The 25,248-nt window shown below is 43.6% G+C and overlaps 1 protein-coding gene across 2 annotated transcripts in view; it reads left to right on the top strand.

The window, feature by feature from the left end:
• Positions 1-25,248, top strand: part of FNDC3B (fibronectin type III domain containing 3B) — a 209,525-nt gene that overhangs the window by 127,375 nt on the left and 56,902 nt on the right. For both annotated transcript variants that reach the window (XM_040612939.1, XM_040612940.1), the window contains exons 7-11: positions 6,173-6,231; positions 12,522-12,679; positions 14,900-14,959; positions 17,712-17,850; positions 18,186-18,239. In XM_040612939.1, the coding sequence (XP_040468873.1) occupies positions 6,173-6,231; positions 12,522-12,679; positions 14,900-14,959; positions 17,712-17,850; positions 18,186-18,239 (470 nt within the window). The remainder of the gene's footprint in view (positions 1-6,172; positions 6,232-12,521; positions 12,680-14,899; positions 14,960-17,711; positions 17,851-18,185; positions 18,240-25,248) is intronic.

The following is a 25,248-nucleotide window of genomic DNA, read 5'->3' as shown; positions in this document are numbered from 1 at the left end:
TGTTCAGTGTGATGCTGGATTTGCTCTTCTCAGTGTCACATCTGTTAGCCAGCACATAGCCCTGCGGTTTGTCCATGACCCTGCCCAGCATCGCCTTCCTGACAAACTGGAAAGATGCATCAAACTGGATTAGGCAGGAATCTGTCCTAGGTCTAATTTTATTCAATATTTTCATTAAGGAGTTGAAGGATGGAATAAGGATTGATGCTTATTACATTATAGTCCATATCAGGCTCTGACAGGGTGGAGAGTGCTTGGTGGGTTAGGGGGAAGGGAAAGAGGGCAAGACAGGAGGAGAGCTCAAATGGCCTTGAATGAAAAAATTCAGTCAAGACAAGAACAAAGTACATTTCAGCCAGTCCTCCTCAAGTCTGTTCTTATTTTTAATTTGGTTGGTTGGTTTTCTTTTTACTGTGTAGTAGTTCTGAGGGGCATAGTAGACTACAAAAACCAAGAGTCAAGTTACTCTATAGAACACCGAGAAGAAGAAACCTCAAAGCAAGCTCTGTAAGTGGGCACGTTGCTCCTTGGTGGGGGGAGAGTGGTGGCCAGGGCTGCCACCGCATCTTCGGAAGGATGGAGACCAATTTAAAAAACATTCCAGAGGACAGCAGTAAGCGGGGTCTGTGCCCTGGTAAATACAGGGGTGGAACAAATGAGCGTGCTTTGTTTAAAGAGGAAAAACCGCCTTCCAGTGTGTGAAAGGTTGCAACAAAGAGATCGGTGATGAATTCGCCTGCGGTGGGTGTGCAGGAAAGAAGTAATAACTTTAAGGTGGAGCAGGGAAAGCCGAGGAGATGGTCTTCCCGGTGGGAAGAGCTGGGTGCTATGGTAGGTTGCCTAGCTGAGGAAGTTTTGAGATTGCCGCAGTCATGGGGCGGGAGGTTATTTATTTAATTTTTAGTTATTTTTCACACAACGGGTAGGCAGGCATCTCTGAGGGATGCTTTAGGTGTAGATGATCGTCTTTGAGTGTAGGAGGATGGACTCGATGACTGTGGCACGTTCCCTCCGGTCCTGCTCTCTGTGACGCAGCTGCAGCGTGGCATCTGCAGTTTTAGGTTTGTTCTCGTACAAGGAGTTTTTTCATGCGCATTTTTACAATTCTCTGAAATGAAAAAAGTCTGTCTGTGTTCTTCTTGTTGTCTGAAGCTTTGACACTGGCAGGCAGTTCACAAAGGACCTGGGCTGTGTTTTGAAGAGTTCATTTTCTGGCGGGTTGTAGGTTGTGCTGTACGTGACTGATAAAAGATCTTTCCTAGCATTAAAGCCGGTCACAGCCCCAATAAATCTGGAACAAATTCTGAGAAAGCATGTCATGTTATGACTGGCATATCTGTGAGCATGGAGTTCTGCTTGAGAATTAGACTAAAAGTTTGCAAAGTGCTAGTGCTGATGTCATTCCTTTGGAATGGAAAGGCTGTTGAAACAGTAAATACTTTCTGTGGCCAGAAGCTAAGTCTTGAGCTAGACCTTTTCCTCTCTGTGAAGGAAAGAATGCAGAACAAACCTAAAATGTGTATTTGCAATGGGAAAATCTTAATTAGTTTAGAGCTTTTAGCTATTTCAAACCATTTACATACACAGCTGCTGTTCATGCAAACATGAAAACTGTTGATGGAAACTTCAAACTTACCTTGAAATGACAACTATTTTTTTTTCCTGTTTTTTAAAGCTCTGCTTGGTGTTCAAAAGTATGGTTGGAAAGATCTGAAAATTCTATTTGTACTGTACGTGCAGACAGGAACATAGACACAGGCTAACAGAAGCATATAATAAAAGGCTTTAGTTTAGCAAGACTTGACACTGAAACCTTGTTAGCACCAAACAGCTGTTGGGAAAGTATTTAAATTTTAGGGCTATTTACCCTTGGTTGTATCTGTGGAGTTCTGGTTATGACCCAAAACTCTGGAAAAAGAGAGATGACCAAAATACGGCCTTAATGTGGTCCAGGTCTTACAGCTGGCTTCCCTGCTACGGAGGGGTTGCCTGAAACATTGGATCCACATAACCCACAGCCTGGGAATTAGAGCCTAACACCGTAGCTTGGGACAGCTCTAATATCTCTTAGGCACTGGGATCTACAGGATAACTCGGATTTTTGTACTGTCCCTCGGAGGACCCCGTTGAGCATTCACAAGGAATTCATCCCCACCCCCAGCTTCCTCCTAGGAGGAAGAGTTTTGCCATGACAGATGTGGGGAGCAGATGTGGAGAGGAAAAGTTAAAACGGGACAATGACCTGAAGTGTTAGTTGGGGTCTTCCTTGACGTGACTGACCTTCTGTTCCTCACGGCAGAGGAGGAAAGCAGCGCGTGTCCGCTGCCTGCCTCTGCGAGCCCCCGCGCCAACGTCGGGGCGCTGGCGTACCGGGCTTTTCTGTGTTCGTGCCGGATAACAGTGCTCAGCTGAGAGAGAGAGGGGAAGGGGCAAAGACTGAAAAGCAAATCAGCTGGCTGTTACTCAAGGCCAGCCTGTGCTAGCTGGGTGAATCATGCTCAGCCTCCCACCACCTTTCCCAAGCAGTTGTAGGTAATTTTTCTGGATTTTAATCTCCTGTTTTACGTTAAGGCTTCCCTTTTCCCCTCCTCCTGTTCTTCTTCACCTTTCCACCACTGCATCTGTGATGTCTGGGAGACGTTCATGCTCCTCCTCCCTAAATGCTCCAGTGAGCTGATCTTGTAGAACAGTCCTCAGCAGCTGACAAGTGACAGCAACAGTGAGCTGGGGGAGAAGGCACTTCACTAATTCTCTATTATCAGCGTAGACCATATAAAATTTTTTTCTCTTCATCTGTAACTTTCTATTTTGGAAGGATTTATTCTCTTTGTTGGTTTGGGAGAAAGATGTTGAGCTTGATATTTAATGTGTTACGAGAGAGGTTGGGAGGTAAGACCAACTTCCCTACGGAGGGGTTCAGGACAGGTCTCGTTCTCCTTAGCTTGCTCTAGCTCAGGACACAGTGAATAATTACTTTTATTACTGAAAGAAGATCAGCCATCCATAGAAGCCTGAGAATTTTTTATTGCTCTAGAAATGGGAAGCTAAGTATTTGAAATACTATAAGAAGGTGACAATTCTGTGAGATAACTTTTTCTCTCCCAAAAAGGTTGGCTTCAGTTTTATTAACAGTTTTTTCCACGGGACAGTTTTGCGCTGTTTTTTTTCTGGCTTTCAGGCAGGGGTTGGACGTGATGACCTTTCCTGAGGTGCCCTTCCAACCCCGGTTACTCTCTGGTGTGCTTATAGCCATCACTCATGCATATTTATTGCTTTCGGTCTTTAGTTTTACAGTTGCTCTATTTTCACAGGGCATTTACCCGTTATTCACGGGGGTGGTTTTTAGTTTGAGTTCCGTGCGGGGCCCAAAGGCACACGCTGTCCTTCCCATGCGGTACGGTGATTTCAAAGCTTCTGATGAAAGGGCACTTCTTACTGTAGACTTCTCTGTCTTTGCTGTGTCCTTGTAAAATGATTCATGGCATTAGCAAATGGGCAGCAGGGGTACGTGGGCTCTGTGTGCACGGCGGTTGGGAAGGGCTTGCGGTGTGCAGGTTATCACTTGCACCTGCCCGGTCCCACGTGTGAGTGCAGGGGGGGGTTAGCATGGGGGGATATCTGACATGGTTGGTCAGCATATGTGCATCATCTGATACATCTTGTTCTTTAGAAAACGTGATGCAGAACCCATTCATATATGTATTGTTCATCGGCTTTAAATTAAACTCTTCTTTTTTTTTTGCGCTCACACTGTCACTTCAGGTCTGTGTGTGTCCCATTCCCCCTCTTCCTCACCCCAAGACCTTTGAGGAAGGCTTTCCTTCTTCCACCTCCAGCTTATCTGTGTAAACACTTGGTGACATAAATGACATGGTCCACATAAAAGTCCAGGTGTCCCTAATAACTGAAGGCTTCAGTGAATCTGGTACTCTGAGCCTTCTCCTTGTGAAGAAGCTACATATTTGGGGAGCCAATATAAAGGGTTTCCTTGGCAGCGCTCTTCATTGAGAAGTCCGATTGAATCATCATAATCATTATCATTATTACTACTACCACTACTATTATTTATTTGCTGGGTAAACCCAACTCCTTTCGGTCTTAAGTCAGTTCCTGTGTTTGGAGCAGTTACAGCCTTCAGCCCTGACCTGCAAGGGTCAGAGGACATGGTTACTGTGTAAAGCGATTGGCTTTCACGGGAGAGGGAAGTGAGATTTCTTCGGGCTTCAGAGTTTATTTTCCTCTGCTGCTTAGTGTGACAGAGATAGCATCCTTGTTAGAAAGCAGAGAGGGGAAAGAAAATTCAGTCCACATGTTTGGGATTTAAGGTTGAGAGTGATTCACGCTTAGCTTCTGGGGGTTGTAATTAGGGGTGACATAATAACCATAAACTTTCAATAAAATAGTAGCAGCATTTTTGTTGCAATCTGTAGCTGCAGAAGCTGCTTCTGATTAGCATCCCTTCAAGATAAACCTACAGGACCTCCGCCGTTTCCAGATCCAGGCTTTTGTGGCGCAGTCCTACTCCTGTCCTGATGCTGAAGGGAACCCTAAATTCTGAAACACCCCAAACTGATGACATTTTCACTTGGATCAGCATCTCAGCTTTCTCCTTAGCTGCTTTAGTCCATCTGTGTAGTTTTCAAGTCAGTATTATCTTATGCTGGCTAAATCCTGCTGGTTTATAATACACTCTAAGGGTTATCTAGTATGGAAAAAAAACAATCGTGCTATCCTGCTCTTCTCCTGAATTATTACTACTCTTTTCTTTTCCATGTGGCTGAGACTAAAAGGAGTCCAGGAATGCATGGAGCAGGAGATCTGTCATTCCCTCTCCACACCAAGGTGCATTCTTTTAGGGAGAGATGGGCATTTACACTGGAGTTCTGCCACCAGCGTTCAGCCAATTCTCCTTTTTGGCAGCTGAGCACATGGAATTTTTAAAAAGATGATCTACTTTTTTAAAGCAGGTCACAGACAAAAATAAAGGCACATTCTTGGGCTACAAGAAGTAGGTCAGGCTTTGGGGGAATCATTTGCAAAAGCTGTTGATCTGATCTTACCAATTTTTTTTATTAATATTTTATGCTTCCTATGTCAAATTTTTATGCCTTTTGTAAAGAGGTCCAGCTCATTTTGCTTTAGGTGCAATATATTCTGCTTTGGTGAGCAAACTTTTTACGTTAACATTAAAAAAATAAAATAAATTAAAAAAAAAAAAAAACAGGAAAAAAAATGTTCCTAGTTTTCCATTAGAGAATACTGTAGTGGAAAGTGAGGCCTCTCTGTGCTGCGGTCCAAAAGGAATAAAGCTGCTCTGTGTCACCTCATCACTCTAAGCTGATGTTTTAACTTAAGACTTTATGGGGGGAGGGGGGGGGATGGAGGAAAGGCTGATTCCGCTGCTCAGATGATTGCTTCTGTAACACCTTCTGCGCTTAATTAACCCATCTAATTTAGGCGAAGTGTTTCACACCCTGCCCAGTGATAAGGCTGTGTAGCCCCTGCGCTCGGGGTGGGAGGACGGGTTACTGCTAGCAGGCACCTCAGTCAGCCTGGCATGACTTCTAACCGCCACCTTTCAACTACGTATGTTACAACTAAGGTAACGAGGAGCTTGGAGCATTACAGGGTAACGGTTTCAGGGCCGGTAGCTGTAGGGTGGGTGCCAGGGCTCAGGCAGGCACCCTGCGCAGCTCATCTGGGCTCTGCCCGCACGGGGCAGGGATGCTCGTCCTCGCCAGTAGCCCAGCACTCTGGCGAGCAGGTGGGTAGCCCAGCTGTGCAGTTGATGGAGTAAGGATGTCTTTGCTTAAACAAACTAGGATTAGGTTCAGCAGTAATTGAGCTGTAGAAACCCCTGGGCTTCTTCCATGGCTGAGCTCAGGCAACAGGACGTTTTTTTGCTCTGTGAAGCAAATCCCAGTTAATAACATTGTTTGTGGAGGACACTTTTCTGAATATCTGCAATTACTGGAAGTTTCATTCCCTCCTCTTTCATATTTTTTTAATATTAATCCATGTAACTGCATACTTGAAATTCACAAGAGCAAAACAGCCGATGCTCCTGTGCAGGTAATGTGTGTCTCTCTCCTATTTACAAATCCCTGAAGAATGACGGACATAGCTCACATTTTTATTTAATTTTGGTCATTTATTTTGCTCTGTTTTACAGAATTTGATTCAGAAACAAAAAGAGTTCAAGACATTCTTTCTGGAATGGAGAAACCACAGGTATGTGATCCCAAATTACCACACACACACAAAATAGCAACTGTGATAAGTGGATTGTGTCCCAACATACTGGTGATTTCACAGGGGGGCACCTCTGCATTTTTTTCTGTGGTAGACTGTTGCAGCTTTATGTGTCTTAACTGATTTTGCTGAGATGTAAATTTGAAGCATCTTTTCTGCTCGTGGGTATTGGTGAGCTCTGCCCACTGCAGGAGTCTCACCAGTCACCTGTTTCCAGGGGCCATCTCCCAGTATTCACGCTGTGGTGGGGAAGGCAGTGCACTGGGGTGACATACAGAGCTTCTATCCCCTTTCCCCCGAGTTTAATTCTATTTGTCATGAGCAATTTATGTCTGTAATCATGATTAAATTAAGCTAATTGTATTATTCAATGGCAATTTCTGTATTCTACATTAGTCTGAGCCGTAAAAGCACGTGAATTAATCGTAATGGAATTGAATCACCATGTAAATAACCATAATGCTGGGTGTGACCACAGCCCGGTAAGTTTATTAATAAATCTGGTTGTAAGCGCTTTGAATGTGACGGGTGTTTTTTAGTTTGGTGTGTCAAGTGAAAACCAGGAGAGGATTGTGGATCTAAATGAATGGTCCAAACACGCAGTGGAAGAAGCAGCCGCGAGGCGGAGGGAGACAGCTGTGCTGTGGGGGTTTATCTCCTGTGCTCTCGGGGCTCAGGCCTTTCTCTGTGTGGAGAAAGCTAGTAAACAAATAAGCAAATAAAATAACCGTTGGAGAGCTGATCTAAAGGCTGGCTTCAACAAGTAGCCGGCAGAGGCTGGTATAAAGAAATTCTGCAGTGGGAGCGTGGAGGGGTGGGTATTCCCTGGCTGCAGAAGCGGCAGCGCTCAGGGGGCTGCAGGCGTGAGCACAGGCTGAGCTTCATTTTTAGGTTCTATTCTTTTGGCTGCTTTTGTTTTGAACAAATACGAAAGGTTTTTCACCTTGAATTGCTCAGTCGGTAGGTGGATCCTAGTGTTGTGGCACCTACAAAGCAGGTTCAAAGGCAGCCAGAGCCTAAACCAGACCCTCAGGGATAAGTACTGGGGGGCTACAGCCCGGGTTTCTGTTTGCAAGAAGGAAAGTTGCTTTGTTTCATGTAGAAACAAGTGGCCATACGAAGCTGAAGACTTCAGAGAAGAGTTTCTGGGAGATCAGAAGGGAAGACGGTGCAGTTAGCACAAAATTAGGCTAGTTTATTGTACAGAGTCAGTCTTGTACCAAGAACTACCTGAATGTTGCTCATCTGGTAAAATGCCACAGCTAGATGTCTTCTACAAAGATCTGGAGAGCTGTCATAAAAAACGTGTGATTTCACAGAGCTAAGGAGAGGAGCTATCGGAGCAGTTTGAAGGATTTTGTACAGTGAGATTTATGGTAAAAAGAGCATTTAAAGCAGAGGGAAGCAAAAAATAAAAGATAGACAAAAAAATATTTTTCTTGAATCATAGCAAATATAGGATTTTTTTTCTTTTTTTTTGAAAGGGAAAGATCTAAAAGATGATGAATGCTAGTTTGATAATACTGACCTTTAGCGAGAAGATGCTGAGGGTTATCTATTACTCACAAATGTCGAAGTTAGAAAGAGAATAGTTAAACTCATAGGAATCTCTACAAACCATTAATTGCTATGAATGATTGGTTGTGTGTATAGTCAGTATTGTATCTAAGAGAAATATATCATATTATGCATAGTCAGCTGGGCCGTATTTCTTGGCAAGCCTTATGTATTATATGAATGAAAAATCAAACAATATCTAAAAAAAACAACTGCGTGAGAGAGAAATGGCACCAAAGTAAAGGGCACGGAGTAGTCAGTCAATGACACGTGGAGTGATGCTATGTCTGCAGCACATGCCTTTGGTGTGCCCAAGCGAGCAGCGCTCGCCAGCAGCGGTGGGGAGCCATCTGAAGGGATTAGCTGTCTGAGCAGCTGTGGTGTTGCTTGGAGGCATCTTTAATCTGGCTTGTCTGGGTACCTCTGCATGACAAAGTCTCTCTCACCTTTCTGAGCACTAAATATACACACTTCAAAAATTAGTAATTAATAAGAGGTCTGTTTTCAATAATAGATGTTGTTACATGTTTAAGATGGTCAAACTATATTTAATTGTGGTTTTATCCTTTTAATGGCAAAAATTTTAAAAGAAGCCTTCTGGGTTTTCCCCCCCCCCCTCCATGTCTTTATTTAAACTGAAATGTATTTTTAATTCACATTACAGCAGAGTAAGCATTCTCTAAAGCAGATACCTTGGTGAGGGAAGGGAAATTTGATTCTGGGTTTCCAAAGCATCGCTGCATCCGACGGCATGGCTGCGGGGCGGCTCGGGGGGCATCCCCTCCCGCGGGTCTGCTGGGTCGGAGCTCAGGCATTAGTTTGACTTTCCGAAAGGCAGCCTGCTCCTGCTGACTGGCTCTGCAGCAAAACTCATACTTAATCATCAGAATTTTTGCCTAAAATTGCAGGATTAGAGCCATAGTTTAAAAGCAAAATCTCAACCTGGTAATAACCGTGAATTCGTTTGACCCCCAAGTCTTTCAAACATTGCCCTCGAGGGAGTAAATGAATGTTGCGTGCAGTGTAGTTCTCACACATACAATAAAACCCCAAACCACACGATGCCTGTGAATGCTAACCCGGAATTTGAAAGATAATGAAAGTTGTACAGAAACATTGTTCATTACCTGAAAGACGGGAAGGACCGATATTCATCAGTCTTGTAACCTTATTAAAGTAGTGCAGGAGCTGGGATTCTTTCCCAGGGGCTTTTATAAAATAATTATTTACACCACTGAGTTTTGATAGCGTAGAAAGCAGGCATTTACTGTGTAAACTGAGAAGTTTTCAGAAACTAATTAACTGTGCTTTTCATCAGACATTGTGGGGGAAATCTTTTGTTAGGTCCGGGCTAAAAGGCCAAGCCGGTCCCGTTCAAAGCAAGCCCAGCAGTTCTGGGGCCGGGTGGGACAGGCTGGGGTAACTGGGAAGCAGCACGCAGGTTTACCTGCCCAGCCTGTGACGAGGTGCTCTGGCTGCTTATCGTGCTGTGGTCGGGTGGAATTAGTGCACCGTTGGTGGACAACGAACCGGTTTTTACATCCTGCTGGGTATTTACATCGGCAAGTTGGGCAGCGGCATTAAGGCCTGTGCCGTGCTGCTCCTCGCGGCCTGGGAAGGGCTGCGCCCCGTCCGTTCGGCTGCTCGGGGTCACTTGAAAGGTGCTTGTTTTCCCAGGTGTAAGCAAGAAAAGTTGGAGTTAAAGCTACTGAGCTGGTTTGCAAGTGCCTGCTTGTTATTCTCAGCGTATCGTATCCCTGTCTAATTAACTTAGCCCTTCTCATGGCAAAGCCGGTGCTTCCTGCTCCAGGTAGGAGTGCCTTGGTAAAGTTAAGAGTGGCTTTGACCACTAAATCAGATCTTGAAGAGATACACCTTTGGCTGGTACATGCGGTAGGATATCAAGCCTGTTAGTGAGCAGCAGATAGTTCTACCTCTAGCCGTACAAATAACTCTGTTCCCGGCGCTGGTGCGGACACGCACAGCACTCTCTCCCCCCGGGCAGTGTATAGATTTGCCTTTTCTGACTTCATCGTGCAGACGGTGACCCCTCACTTGCTTTACTGCGCTTGCTGTGTGTACTCAGTGCAGCTTAGAACTGTATTTAACGATTTCTGGTGTTTATTTTTAAACCTCCACCAGCAGTTGCTGTGTGCATAGCAGCACTGAGGCAGGCCAGCCGCCACTCAGCGCTCCATCAGGAAGAAGTTAATGGTGTGACTGGAGCAGCTTAGCAACTGGGTTTGGACTTTTATCCACAGCATGGAAGCGTCTGCGTGCGGACTTCAGAATAATAGCCTAATAGTTTCTGGTGGTTAGTCCGTAAGATGCTCTCTCTTATTTTAAGAAATGATAAAAGACCTAACTTCTTACAGATCACTAAAGTTCATGAAAGGCCAGAGTTTTTGCCATACGCAGAATATATACGTGTGTCCTTGTGAGTAGTCATAGAGAAAAACATTTCAATAGAACATTGGCAGGATATTGTGCCTCCAGCTCCAAGTCTGTCTGAATTTATGAAAAACAATTATGCAAGCATATTTCCATAATAAAAGAAACTGTGTGTTGATGGGCTGAGCTGCTATAGTAGTCATGTATGTTAAAAAAAAAAAAAGAATCTATGTGAATCTTACTATCCAGTTTTCTGATCAAAATATTATTTGAAATGCGGCCCTCTAGCTCTAAATAGCTTTCTCACAATTTCCTTCACATATGTGTGTGTGCACCTCTCAAAAATTTAACTTATCTGTCTTACTTGAATCATTCAAGATTCTGATAAGCTATCTAATGCGGTATCAGTGTCTGCTGGTCCAGGTTTTTGAACCAAACATGGATTTCATAGCATCAGAAAAATACGACTAGAGCAAGAAATCCTGTGAAGATTCATACAAGAATTTGCATGTTTGTCTTTTTTATGAAAAAAACCTTTATGCTGCTTAAAACTTCTTGCCTTACAACTTGTTTTTCATGTTAGGTTGAACAGAGGTTTTCTTTTTGGCAAGGCTTAAGTGTGCAGCTATAAATTAAAATCTTTAACTTTTGAGAGCATGATGTTTTAAGTTAAGATGAGACGTTTTGCGGTGTCACCTACTTGTCAGTCTGTTAAATACAGATTTATGACTTGCTCAGAAAGAATCTGCTTGATATATGGGTGTCACGTCCAACAGTTGCAGTACTCTTCAGCTGGAAGCAATGTGTTTTCACAGGAGAAGTTAAATATTCTCCATTATCTAAAGATAACCCGAAGCCGGGTTTGTAAACAAGCAGTCCCTGAAAGGTGATTGCTAGTACGTCATTACCAAGTCATTTATGGGTGAGGCGTTTCAGTTGTTTCCAGAAAAGCGTAGGAAATGTGTACCTCAGCACCTGCATCATTCATCTTACAGCTTCTGAAATACTGTTTTGCTCTGTGTGTTGGAAAAATATCTCCTAAAATGATAGAACCAGTGAAATTTGATGCATAGGAGAAATGAATAAAGACCATAGAACCTCTTGCTTTGATTCATCTTCATGGAGGCTAGCTAAAAAATTATTCTTTACGTTTTCACTACAATTAAGAAAGAGCAATGTAGTTGTTTTCATTATGAAAAGGGGAGAATTTGTGGCAGAGATGTTGAGGCTACGGAGGCTTTGAGGCTTCCCTGGGCTTTTTTCAGAAGTGCATAAAAACGTTGTGCTGTCTTTCCAAGATAGCCAGTGCAACTATTGTTTTCTGTTTCTTTTTCTTTTGAGACAGTGGCAGGGGGTGGGGAGGTGTGTGTGTGTATCTTTTTTTTCTTCTTTCCTGGCATGATAACAGAAGGCTGTTCTCTGGGAAGCTGCTGTTCGGTACGTGCAGCTGATGAACGATGCCTCCGGCGCTGTGCCAGCGGGCTCTCCTGGTGAGAAAGGCGATGCTAGTTCTGCAAGCTCCATCAGTCTAGAGTTATGTGGACCTGCGTTTCCAGAAGGATACAGCCGCGCTGGTGGGGTGATATGTTGTTTTGGTCTGCAGGGGGTTGAGGTATTTTTTCCATGCTCTAATAAAAGAGAATCCTCGCCCGTCTGCCACTGAGGCATTGCACCCGGGAGTGACCACAGATCGTATGCGCAGTCTTTCTCTTAGGGCACGAAGTGATTGATTTGCAATGTAATTTTTAATTGACAAGCTGGACTTCTATTATGAGTTTTCCCTTATACTGTCGAGTCTGTAACTTTGTAGATTGAATTGGGGTTTGGGTTTTTTTACTTTTTTGCAGCTGAATTATTGCAGTTTCAAATTGCAAGAAGGAACAGGATGACTGAAAAATCCATCAAGAGTTTTATTACAGAATCTTCCTGACAAAAGCTTTTAGAAAAATAATTGCGTACAAAACAATCTGTAGGGTCAAGTCTTCGTTCCACGTAGTTCCGCTTCCCTTCTGGTAATGACCACGGCAGCAGGTACCTCCAGAATGGTGCGAGACATCCTTTGCTGGATGCTCAGATGATGACGAGCCAGTTTGCTGCAGGGGGACATCTCTCTGTATTTCTTGTCTGTTAGAGGTTGGTTTATGCCATGAATCTGGTTTTGTTTGTGTTGCTGATGACCATTTCTGACCTTTTAATTTTCACCTCTAACTCTGGAACTTCCTTTGTACAAGAAATCGATCGTGAAGATGCAAGCAAAAAGCAAATACTTATGAGAATAATGCTTTTCTTACAAGTCAGAGTAACTGCTGTTTCTTTTACAGGTTACAAATATTCAAGCAAGAACAGTTTTACTTTCCTGGTCACCTCCCACTGGCCTTCTAAATGCAGATAGACACAACAACAGTTTGCCTTACACCTGTACCTATGAGGTTGCCTTATCGGATAAAGGGAGGGATGGAAAATACAAGATAATTTACAGGTAACAGCATCATTTTTACACGCGTGTTTTCATTAGGAATACATTCCCTGGGCTTTTCAGGGTATATTTTGGCGTGCCCATCAGCTGCAGAAAGAAGGCACCTTTGAAGACCCTGTAGTTGTTCCCCCACTGTCCTGTCAGCCCGCCTTGCTGGAGGAGCTTGCAGGGAGCTGGTTGAGAGCGTGTCACAAGGTCCCTAATTGCCCTCCCATCCCACCTCCCCAGCATGCGATGCCATCTCTCCCATTGCCAATGGAAAGGTTACTACTTCTCTTATGCTAAATGTCAAAGCTTCTCGTGTACACCATGCGGGCAGGACAGCTGCCTTCCTAATGGGCTAACTTTGTGTGGGCTTGCACAATTAAGAACTGAAAAGCTTGTCGTTTTGAGCTAACGAGCAATGGTTTGAGGGCTTTACTGCTTTGTAACGTCTTAAGTGAGCAGAGGAGGGAGTACACCAATGAGTAGGCTATAGGAGCTCCCCAGAAAAACCCGAATGCTTGGCTCTCAGCAATCTTCATGAAAAATTCTGAGGGATTTCTCCCTCTCCTTCCAGTGATCCTCTGAGCTCATTCTGTGATCAAGTACATATGGTGTTATGCTTTTCCCCCCCCCCCCCCCCCCCAATAATGATGTCTAGGAAAGAAAATTTTGAGATGTGACCTTGGCTGTTGTGAAATAGCTAATCCTTCCCAAATCTCACTAAATAAAGTCCAGGTGGTACAGCATTTATGGAATTACCTATCAAGACTAAACCATCTCCTTTCTTAAGATGTCCTGTGAATTACACTATTCCTCTTGGTGTGCTAGAGGCAGATCTGTGTGAACTGTCTTGGCTAATGTAAAACGAGCATATTAACCAGGAAAATGCTGCCTGATTATTATTCATTTTTTTTTCTTTTAGTATTTGCGCTAGCTGTTTGTGAGCCAGCGTGGGCATCTCTGTAGGTTAATATGTGCTGCTGGGCTGTTAAAACGGGAAGGACACTTTCTCGTACTACTTGTGCTTGTTGGTGTGACGGCTGCACATTTTCTCCTGGTTATGAAATGTTGTGCATCTGTTTTAAAGCTGCTAGTAATAATTTGTCTCCTGCTTCTGGCCAGAGTACAGCCATTAACTTAATGCTGTATGCTCCGTCATGAGCAGCAGTAATCATTATTACTATAGGCAAAAAGTCTGCAATATGTTGAATACATTGTCTTTGCAAGGAGATGCACTCATTTCAGAGGGAAAAAAAACGAATTTGCAGAGGATTGGATTGTATGAAAAAAAGAAGGTTTTTCAGTGGATTTCTGGCAACCCAGCAGGCATGTGCTTTCTGATGGATTTTGTTCTCTTGATTTTGAGACATCTCCCTGTATTTGACCAACTAGCTATGAAATATTTCTTATGTAGAATTGAGAAATTTCTTTTCCCATATTTTTATAAAATCATGAACAGCTGAGCACTTCCATGAGATGACTACTACTTATTACACGCTGATCTGTACCTTAATCTTCACAGAACTGGCACCGCGTAACTGAGCCTAGTGTTCATTTACCAGCAAATGAGCCAAAATGAAAAATAATAGCCCTAACTATGTTGGCTCCATTTGAAATTAATAGATTATATGCTGGGGTTTTTTCCGAAAATGTCTGAAACTGTGCTTTTACTTTTCTTGGTATTGAAAGAGATCTGGGTCCAGCTGTTGGGACATGAAATGACTCCTTGCCATGGTCCTCTCAGAGAGCACAGCTCTGGGGAAAAAAGCAACTAAGTGAAATGCTTGTACAAAACCTGTACTTTTTTTCCTCAGAAGTTCAATGACTCACTTTATATATTTTGCAAGAATGAATGTGCAGAAAGTACAAAAGTAATGTGTCAGTTTGGCTCTTCTCAGCTCTGGGAGGGTTGAAAAACACAATGAGCTTTCTGCAAATATCATCAGAATGTAATGATAGCATTGAAATAAACCCGTATAGCTAACTTAGCATATAAAGTGAGATTATAACTACTTCTATGTATACAGAGCTTTATGAAGTGTTAAAGAAACATGAAGTGTGTCGACAAATTGTTGGTGTATATGTTTACTACTGGGTTTATGTGGTGGGATTTTTTTTCTTCTTTCAAACCATAATACATGGGAGTCAGTTGTCACTGGGAAGTGATTAGCTGTGCGAAGTGCGATACTGCTTTTCATAACTTACTGATTTGTTGGGTTTGGGCTTCTTTTCCTGCAGTGGAGAAGAATTAGAGTATAACCTGAAAGACCTTAGGCCAGCAACAGATTATCACGTCAGGTGAGTTAGTGTGACTGTGAATGTCACTTAAATATAAACTCCTCAATTATATGGGGATAATTGTGAAAGCTTTTTATCTTAACTATACGGTGTAGCTCAAGAATTTCATGGCCAATTCTGCAGGTGTGTTTTCAGTGGCTTTGTAATATTTTCTGATAGATTTAATCTTTAAGTTATGAGAGTGCTTTTTGAGCAATAATGCATTTTCTGTCATGTTGTTGTCATTGCTGTAGCAAGAGGAAAAAAAGACATCTCCATACCTGTGTGTGTGTCTGTCTGTATAACAGGCCTGGAAGTGCTTGTGTATGGAAGTGGAATACCTCAAGCTTCTTAAAAATTTGACTCTATCAACTGGCATTTTTTAGTTATGGTAACATAGGTGTGCTAGCACTGAAAGTACTCCAGCACAGCTTCTTCATAAATACTCTGCTTTGTGAAGTAAATCTACTGATTACAGATTCATCTGACCACAGTCATTTCAGCATTTATTAAAAAAAAAAAAAAAGATTCACAGTGGCCTGCATTGGTATTTTCAGAGCGTATTTCTCTTTGATTCTAAAAATGTTTTACACATTTGTTACCTCTTAACACATTCTCAGCTTTGCTCCCTGATGTTCTTAACACCATCTGTGTTACCTGCTCACATTGCATTTTTTCAAAGACTTTGCTTATTAACCAAGGCTTCAAATTCACATCCTGTTCACTTACACTCAATGTCCTTTAAAAGAAAAAAAAATCCTTTCACTCCTGTCTGTTGTTTCCTTTTGTTTCTCCAGCCAAGGGCTAGGTTTGGCAAGGTTTTTCACATCAAGGCTGCTCCTGTTTGTAAAACTCTGAAGAACAAACACATTGCTTCTGAGCTGTGAAAGAGACCAACACCAAAATGTGTCTGTCTTTCTCTGATACTATAGTTTCTTTTTTTTTTTTTAAGGATACTTTCTAATGGAGCCCTGAAATGGACTTTTCAAGTAGAAGCATGGGACCAGAAGTGACTTCTTGTAAATAAGGGAAAGACGCAGGCTCCCAGGTTGGGCAGTAGTCCCAGCCCTAGCAGTAAACGGATGGTAGCAAGGAGGAGAAAGTTGTATAACACTGCTGAGCTTCCTGCTGTAAGCAGTCGAGCATCACTTTTAAATCCAGCCCCAAGGAGCAGAGTGGTCCCCATGCTCAGCGTGGCATTGAGTTCTTCTGTGATTTTTAGGGGTGTTGTGCGTATTTGCCCCATGTCCTGGCTGACTTTCCTCCATACCTACAGCTCCCTCCACCTTCCTGCAGGTTTGCCAGATGTATATATAGCTTGTGAACAGTTAGCAATAACAGCTAAATATAAAAGTCAGACTTAAAAAGCAGCAGCACGTGTTGGTAGTGGAGGGAACCGCCACTGGAAAGGCCGGCTGTTGGCTTTCCATGACAGTTTGGTTTTCTTCTTCAGTGAAACTGCATTACGTATTAACGACTGCAAAGAAATGAATCTGTTAAGTAAAGAAATTTATGGGGCCAACAGTTACTTGGCAGATGGCCCTGGGTCTCCTTGACCTTGGCAGCATCTCTCAGGGCTTCGTCTCCACGCAGACAAGCTCTTGCACTTGCTCCTGCCCCGCTGTGCCCTGGGCGGCCAGGACAACTTGGTTTGCGCTGAACCTGCTGCCTGCGTTTCTTCAGGTAGTGTCGTTTTGGTACCTTCAGCGATGGCTGTGCTCAGCGTTTGAGTGACTTGCAGAAAATGCTCGTTAAGCTCTTTTTCGCATGGTTGTATTCCCCGACGGTGTGTGTTTGATGCTTGACTATGCTGCTTTCCCGCACACGTACATACTGCTTGCCAGGTGCAGAGTCAATTAATTAATTGCATTTGTTTTCACTTCTGACTGCTAGCAGGTGATGGGTAAAACAGCACTGCGGCAGTTCTTGTGAACCTGCCCTGAAAGGTTTGATTCTACATAGGTGGCCATTGTACATAAATTACTCTTATCTACTGAAAGCAAATTTAGAAATTGCCCTTTCTTAAACGCTGCATTCAAGTACACAATAGCTACAGCCAGCTCAGAGGTCATCGTCTGGTCATGGTTTGAACGTTTTTTTGAGTAAGAGACTTCCAGTTTGCGCTTTCGCTGCATGGAAAATGTGAAGGGAGAAAAAAATAACATCCCGAATTTTTCAGAGAAAAGCACCTCCTGAGGAAGTGCTCAACTATACTGTATTTGCTTTCCCACATTATTTGGTATTGTATATCTCCCTCTGTGCTGGTAGGCAGAGGATTTGCCTGAAATCAAATTTGCTTTGAAGATTTTTAGTTGGTCAGAGCAATGTTCCTGTTAGTTCTAATTCATGGAGGTCCACTAAGTGTTGGCACCTAAGCTGTGCAGAAGCTTGTAGCCGTGGAAGGAGACAAGCGGTTACACCACTCAGCATGGTATGCGTGAATCACGTGTAAGCCAGGCGTTAAAGTTTAGCACAGTATGTGAAAGTCTGGCAATGGGCAAGGAAAGAGTGGTGGAAGAAAAAGATGATAACTCGGTGATCTATGGGTGTATTTGCTCAAAACACTGTAATATTCCCCTTCTGCTGTGGTTGGGGTTTTTTTGCATACTTCTGTCAAGGGAGGTAGAATAATGGTAGCCCCTGCTCTGTGAGAAATCTGTCATTAGTGGAGGGTATTGTGGATGCTTTGGTAGTCAAATATTGTGGCTGGGGCAGTGCTGTCTCATCTTGTAACTGTTGGCAAATTTCTAACCCGCTTGAATGTTGTTTCCAGGGTATATGCAATGTACAACTCGGTAAAGGGATCCTGCTCAGAGCCAGTAAGCTTCACCACTCACAGCTCAGCACCAGAGTGTCCCTTCCCACCCAAACCCTCACACAGGACCAAAAGCTCCTTAACCTTACAATGGAAGGTAGGTAATGCTTGGATTGGGCAAGAAAGCAGGGAAAAATACAGTTTACTGACAGTGAGCACGACCGTTGAAAATAATTGGAAGCTGAGACTGTAATTTTTCAGTGAGAGACTTGAACTTGTTGTACTCTGACAAATGCCTCCCCGTGCACTGACTTGACTTTTAAAATGTATGTGTTTCATTACATCCAGCTTCTTCTCGGTATTTGTTAAGAGGTTGCCAAGCTATGTGCAAACCCCAGGCTTTGGTTTCACTTTAAACTGGAGTCATTTGCCTGGGGGAAAATTAGTTTTCTCTTCTTCCCAACATCCCCTTCTGTTTGTTTTTGTTTGTAGGCACCCATTGATAATGGTTCAAAAATCACCAGCTACCTTTTGGAGTGGGATGAGGTAAGTAGTAACTAGTTCAAATAAAGGCATGAATAAATGGCACTCAGACTTTACAAGGATTTGCTGAGTAAAGAAAAATAATTTAATATAGCAGAAAGTAGAAGTAGGAAAATGAAATCCTGATGGCATTAGGTAAAGGGTTGGAAAGGTGAAAGGGGCAGTGGGGGGAAAACTTTTCCTTCAGTGTATTTTGTGCAGAGACAGTGTTCTGGTTCTGTGGTCTTGAAATCTAACTTTTTATCCCTCATTTAGTGTACTTTCTTTGTTAATCAGCATTACTTATTATTTAATTCCTTGTGGTGTATCGTGGAGTTCTGTTCATGGTCTCTTTTTTTCTGGATGCTCTCTGAGCACAGAATAAAAACCTATTCCTGCCTCAAAGGAGAAGAGTCATGATCTTGCAGCCCTTTCTACAGAGAATGTATTCAGGCTCAAAATAACAGTGCCCTTGACACAGTGGCAATTAGTCCCCTTCCAGGCACGAATGGAACTGAGTTCCCTGTCCCAGATATCTTACATTGTTCATGAGCAGTGTAAATGCAAGAGATGGGGAGTATTTGCGGGAGGTGGTTCTGGCTGGGAGTCCTCCCTCCATCCCCCAGTTCTGTTCTGCCTCCTTCCCATTGTGCAAGCCCTGTTTCTGCAGTAATCATGAGTCAGTGAAGATTATCTTTAAAGGAAAAAATATGTATTGGTCGGTGGAAAAGGCTTGGGTAACATGTATGTGATGAGTCAGGAAATGAAGAGTGTGAAAGGGTGATGAGCTGTACAGTCTGAGGAGAGTCTCTTGAGGTTTTTAGGAGTCTAAAAATAATATTCCAAAGGGAGTATTTTGATGTGAATAGTTTTCCATCATCTCATGTAACGTGTACCCGGATCATTCTGCTACATGTTGGATGTTTGGAACCACTCACTGTGCAAGCATTTGTCATACACAGTGTCCAGCAAGCGGGGTCTACGTGATGGGAAACTCACTGAACTGAAGTAAAATGAAGTGAATTTCAGAACGGCTTGCTGTCCCTCTCCGTATAGTGGGAGGGGAAAGGTCGTCAGTGAAAAATAAAAAAAATGAAGTGTGAAGTCTGGGAAAGGAGATTAAAAAAACATTTCTGCCAAAGGATAGGCCAGGATGATCCCGTCACACCATCTGTGACACCTTGACTGGGCGGTTGTGATCTCTCACAAGGCTTCCAGTAACCTGGAGCCATGGGGATGTGACAGCACCGAATGGTGAAGCAGTGGAAACGTGAATGATTCCAGCCTGCAAAGGGAAGGGAAGCAACAGAAGATCTTTTGAAAAGAAAAACCAGCAACAGACCATTAGTATAGCACAAATACTTTTGATGTTTATTTCATCCACATGGAGCCTAGTCATAATTTTGGGTGTATGTAAGGCAATTCTAAAATGCTTTTGTCCTATAAACCCTTTAATGCTGCATATATACCTAGAGTTTGTCTTGAGAAAGAATTGTTATGCTGTCTGTTTTTCGCAGGGCAAAAGTAGTTTGGTTTAGGCCAGCTCATGTACCGATGGGGAAAAACTAAGGCATCCTGATTCCTGTAGTCTTATCTATTTTAATTACCTTGTTTTCTCAGTAGCAATTCTGAAATCTGAGATCCCGGTGGATAGCTCGCCAGCAAAGATGAAAGAATAATGGTCCTGCACAAATTCATTTGGTACATCTCCAGTGGTTTGACAAGACTGAAATGTAGTTGTCCAGTTGTGGGACAGTTAATACCACAGGTGTAGCTTTTCCGAAAAAAAAATTCCTCTGATATGAGACAGAAATGCAGCTTTCAGTTGCTGAATTTTTCTTTACTAAGCCTTAATAACAAGTTTTAAGTCTAAGGATGCAGACTGGCTGCACCTGCATCTGCAGGAGCCTCACCTACCTGCGGTGGCGAGCTGAGCGGGCTGTCCCGCTCACTTGTTCATGTGCCGTTGCAAGGTGTGCCTCTGAGGCAGGGTGCGGGGAGCTACCGGGGTCACAGCACCCAGGCACAAAAGTGAATTCACATGCGGTGCCCCGTACCCTTGCACTTGGTTGTGTAAACGCCACGTAAGCAAAAGCACAGACTTTTTTACAATGCCACACTGTGTCCTGGTGAAATCAAGAAATAAATACATCAGGGAAGAGGAGAGCGCTTGCCAGACAACAGCAAGCGCTCTGCCAGATCTCAGCTAGAGCAACATTCATTAGCTACAGGGCACAGAATAAAATATAAACACGGGAAAATCAGCAATCAGAAGGAAATTAAATTGTGGCTGCAAAGCAGAGCGGGCTTTGCATGAGCGGAGAACAAGAAATCTATCCGATGATCAAGTTAGAAAAACACCCTACAATGGCAGTCTGCCTCGAGAAGCTGAGTCCCTTGGTAGGGAAGGACAGCATGCCCGTGAGCCACGGAAAGCCTCGCTACACAGGCGACCTGCGGATCCTGGAAAGCCGTCTTGCAAGGGCTGCAGCCTCAAACGATAGAAACAAAATGGGCATCAAGCACGGAAGCCGTGAGGAGCGGTGGAGGTGGTTGGGGAGCGTGTCTGGCTGTACCCCAGGCATGCTGGCATGGTCCCCCAGCTGGAGCTGTGCCACCCGCTGCCACCAAGGGAGGGGCTCCAGCCACAGCCCCTTCGTGTTGCCACGCGGTGGGTGACGGTTTGTCCCTCTCTGGGTCAATTCAGCTCTCGGACTGTCAGATGCTCAGCAGTATCTCATTTAGTTCCACCTGGTTTTAGAGGGCAGAGGCATAGTTTGTAGCATCCCAAATGCAGCCAGGAGTGTAGCTGGCACCACTTGTACATGCAAAAAAATAAATCGTTGCTGTGAAACGACAGCAGAAGCGGTGTGTTTTACAGCTCTAGGATGAGGTGAGGCTGTAAATTGTAGTGAGTGGACAGCATCTCATCTCTTTGTGGCTGGGGCTGGGGATTCCCCCAGGGCTGAGGCACTGCAGAGCCAGCTGGGTGCTGGGGGTCTGCCAGGGACCCTGGGTGCAGTGCTCCTCAGCGAGCCCCATGCCACCGCACCGACCTCCCGCAGGCTCCCCCCTTCTCTGCAGGGTCACTCCAGGGACTTGGAGCAAGGTTTGGTCTTTCATTTCATTTTACTGTGTCTTGCCGAGAATAGATGCAGTACTGTTCCCATTCTCTGGTTTAGCTTCTGTTGCTCATACATACTTGGAAAACCTTCTCTGGCGTCATGAGGTGAGCTTCAGCTGAAACACAAATGAGTTGCTTCGGTTTCTTCGTTGGAATTAGGCGTGTTGTAGTCTGACCTACTTTGCTGAAGGGAAGGTTGTACTGCTTGATGTGTCACTGGGCCAGTCCCCTACCCAGCTGCTGCTGCTTCACTTCTGAGTTTTGGGGCTTTTCTTGACCTGCAGACTCTGGAAGAAGAGGAGCCAGCAGACAACACTATTCCTGCTCTTCCATCTTTTTTCCCTCCCACTTTGGATTAAATGGTTTGTAGCGTGAGTGGTGTTACACTTCTAGAGAATTCAAATACTTCCTTTCTCAGTACTGATTTAGGTCTTTGAATTAGAGTTGTGATGCCTTGCTAATAAAATTGGTTTTGCTTAAAATGCCTGGTGAACTATGGAGGACAATTTAAGTTTTCAGCAGCAGAGTATAACAGCAGATCACCAAATTGCCACTTAGTTACGTTGGCTGTAGGCTAGCAAAGTGTCCATTGACTGCAGAGGGGGTGGGTTCAGCCCCTCATCTCGGGTATTTTGAAAATCAGTAGGATCTGAACGTGCCTGCACTTCAGGTGTGGGGAATGGCAATAGCAGTCTGGCAATAAAATCAGTTACAATTGGTAATTAAGGAAATGTCCACCTTCTGGCTCTTTTCCTATGAACTTTACAAACCTGAACCCTTTGGACCTACAAACCTGAACTAGTCGATTGATGATGTTGTGCCAGGATTCGTTGTTCAGGGTAAGCAAAAGGCTAATCCGAAAAAAGAGCGTTAAAAATATACCAAACAGAAAACATCACTGTGAAGGAGGTGATGCTGTCTGCGGATGCCAACATTCATCAAAATCAGTAAACTGTAACTGCATTGATAAATGCCGCTGGCACTGCTGTAAGAATCAGGCCTTTGTTACTAATTACATGTGAAATGCTCATTCTGTGATTAAGCGGTAGTAAATAAATGTTTCTCTTGTGCATGTGGATAGCAGGAGTATCCCATTCATTCTCTATGGGAAAGTGGAGGACTGTTCCCGAGCCAGAGGCAAGGACGTCCCTCTCATGCAGTGTGTGTCGCTTGTTTTGTATATAACTCAAAAGCAGCTTTAATTCTCGTCCGGTAATCACCTCATTTTAATTTGCTCAAGAGAGAGGCAGATACAGTGCCACGCTATGTAATGATTCGGTGATGGATGGTTACGTTCAGATAAACGGAGATAATTTTGTTCTGCCACAAAGTTTTAAACATCTTGAGTCTGGCAGAGACATGCTCATTTATACTAGCTGAAAATCTGGGCCATGCATCTTGGTGATGGCCCACCAGAATTCGGGTGGATGGAGCTCCACGCTTGGGCTTCTGATCCATTCTGTGGCTGTACCGCTCCTGTGAGACAGCAAGAGGAGAGTCTTGGAAAAAAATTGAGCTTTGTGTATGTTTTCAGGGTGTTTCGTAGGTCCTGTGCTGTCTTCTAAATGTTTGTGTATACAGAAGATTCAGTTACTTGTATAAGCTTGCGCGGTGAATGCTTTGTAGAGATATTAGGGTGTGTTACAGTAATTGTTGACAGTTTGCTCTGCAGCTTTGTGTCAGATTGAGTATCAATCTGTTGGTTTTTAATGCCAATGTGAACCAAACCCAGGAGCAGCGCTGGCGTGGCCCGCAGCAGATTGCCATCTTGCCTCCTGGTTGCAAGTCTGACGCTGGCAGCTTTTCCTCAGACTTTTTGCAGCGAGGCCCTGTGAAGGGCTGGGGGCTCTGTTTCTGTGTCCGCTGCACCCGCAGTGGCCCGTTCCTCCTTTCGTGTGTGTTTGCAGGGAATGTGATCAACAAAACCCATTTAAAATGTCAAAACCCTTGTCTCGATAACACAATCTCCAAGAGAAACAGAAGTACCCTGTTTTGAGTGAGCGTGTAGCTTGAACCGTAGCTGGAACAGCCGGAAAAACTCTTAGAAATGGTGTTAAGATGCTGTGTTGTAGTATAGTGCAGATTCTGATGGATTTGTGGAGCTGAATTGTTGTTCCCTCAGGCAGGCCCTGATGATCCTCGCAGTGTGGGTTGTCCTGGTGAAGAACAGGGACCGCAGGCTGGAGGAAGCAGGGCTAGCGAAGGAGTCAGCATGGTGCCCTCCCTCTGAAATGCGTGGATTACAAATATTTGTGGAAATGATACAGTGTATTTTAAGCAACTTACGAAACATTATTTAAAGGATTAAAACTTGGATGCTGAGCGTACAAAGAATAGGAGAAGGATTCTGGGAAAGCTGTAAGGCTCTTGGGTGGCAGCCAGTACCAGCCTGCCAGTTGTTCCTGTCTATAATTATGCCAGCATTAGTGCTTTCATAAATCTTGGGAGAGAAGGAGCGGAGAGACTATTTCCAGGCTATTAATGCCAGGATAATTAGAAATATCGGCCAGCCTCTCCAATTAGTGCCAATAGAATCCAAAATACCAGCCGGTCTGAGTAATTTGAATACCAGTTGGTCTCTGAATGAGTCTGGGCAATGTACAATACCAGTTGTAGAAGAAAAATATATACAGTATCAGAGCTTGTACTGTTATAAAGTGAAAGGTAACTTAAATGTTTGGCCATCTTTGCAAAGTTTTAAGGTGCCGGTGTGACAAACTGGAGTTTCCCTGGCCTGTTGTTCTCTGCTCAGGCATTGTGCCCCAGGTGAGATTTTCCATGACCTTCCTCTTCAGCTGACCATCACTGTTCATCTGTTCATCAACCACATGCTTAGCATTTGGTCACTTGGTTCTTTTGGAGAAAAAGCATAAGAAAATTATTTTTTTAAAAAAACCCCACATTCTTAAGCGGAAGTCAAGAAGAAATTAAATGTTTTCAAATGCTTTACAGGTAGTGAAGTTGTCAAAAAGATAAAAATTTACTTAATGCATCTGAACCTAAAAAAGAGGGTTTGCATTGGGGCGAGGGGAAATCTATTCTTAGTAGTCCTGCACTGATGAACAGAAATTTTGCTAAAACATAAGATTACTAATTATGTTTTGTATAGTCTGCATTTAAAATACATTATTGCTGAGCTGGAAAGTGTGGTGACCCATTACTTTTGTCCAAAAGGAGTCTTGTCCTCTAATAACTCTGTATCTAGGGATTTTAGATCTGAAAAAGTTTTGTCACTTGCAGAAGACTTTTTCTTTAGGATTTGTGATTCTTTTCCAATTCCTCCCCTTTGTGTACTTGAGCCATACAGTAATGCTACAGCTGGGGCAGGTAGGTGAAGTTGAAAAGATTATGTATAAAACCAAATTCCTAGAACAAGCGTAGGATCACACTGCATAAATACGTCATAGTTGTTTGCCAGTGCTAAATGTCTCTCCAGGACTCTCAACTTGTGCCGTGCTGGAGGTCTGCATGATCGTTCCTAGCTTGATAAACACATTTTAGGAGCTTTACCACAAACATTTTATGGAGTTCTCCCTTCTGTGTTGCAATCTGAGTGAAAAGAAGTGGAAATTAATAGGGGCTGGAGAAAGGGCCAGTGAAAAATGGATGTTCCATTCGGACATTTTTGAGATCTTTGATGATGGAGTAATGTGTTGAGCATGAAGAACGGTGTGTGGGAGGACAGGCAGAGCCCAGGGAGGCAGCAGCAAGTGAGGCTGTTGGCCGCAGCGAGGGACACCACTATAAATAATTGTCCTGTGTGAAATCTTTCCCGGTGAAAAAAGTAGCCTTGTCTGTGGGGAGATGTTAATCTTGCTGAGATAAAATAAAAATTAAAAATTGCAGAGACGGGTACCAAAAATAGTAAAAAGTGTAGCAGAGCTCTTAAGTCAGAAGAAGTTGCAGAGA

The sequence above is a fragment of the Falco naumanni genome, chromosome 13 (genome assembly GCF_017639655.2).
Source record: "Falco naumanni isolate bFalNau1 chromosome 13, bFalNau1.pat, whole genome shotgun sequence".
In the NCBI taxonomy this organism is placed as follows: domain Eukaryota; kingdom Metazoa; phylum Chordata; class Aves; order Falconiformes; family Falconidae; genus Falco; species Falco naumanni.
Note: the sequence above shows the minus strand (reverse complement) of the source record. Positions and strands in the feature narration are given on the sequence as shown.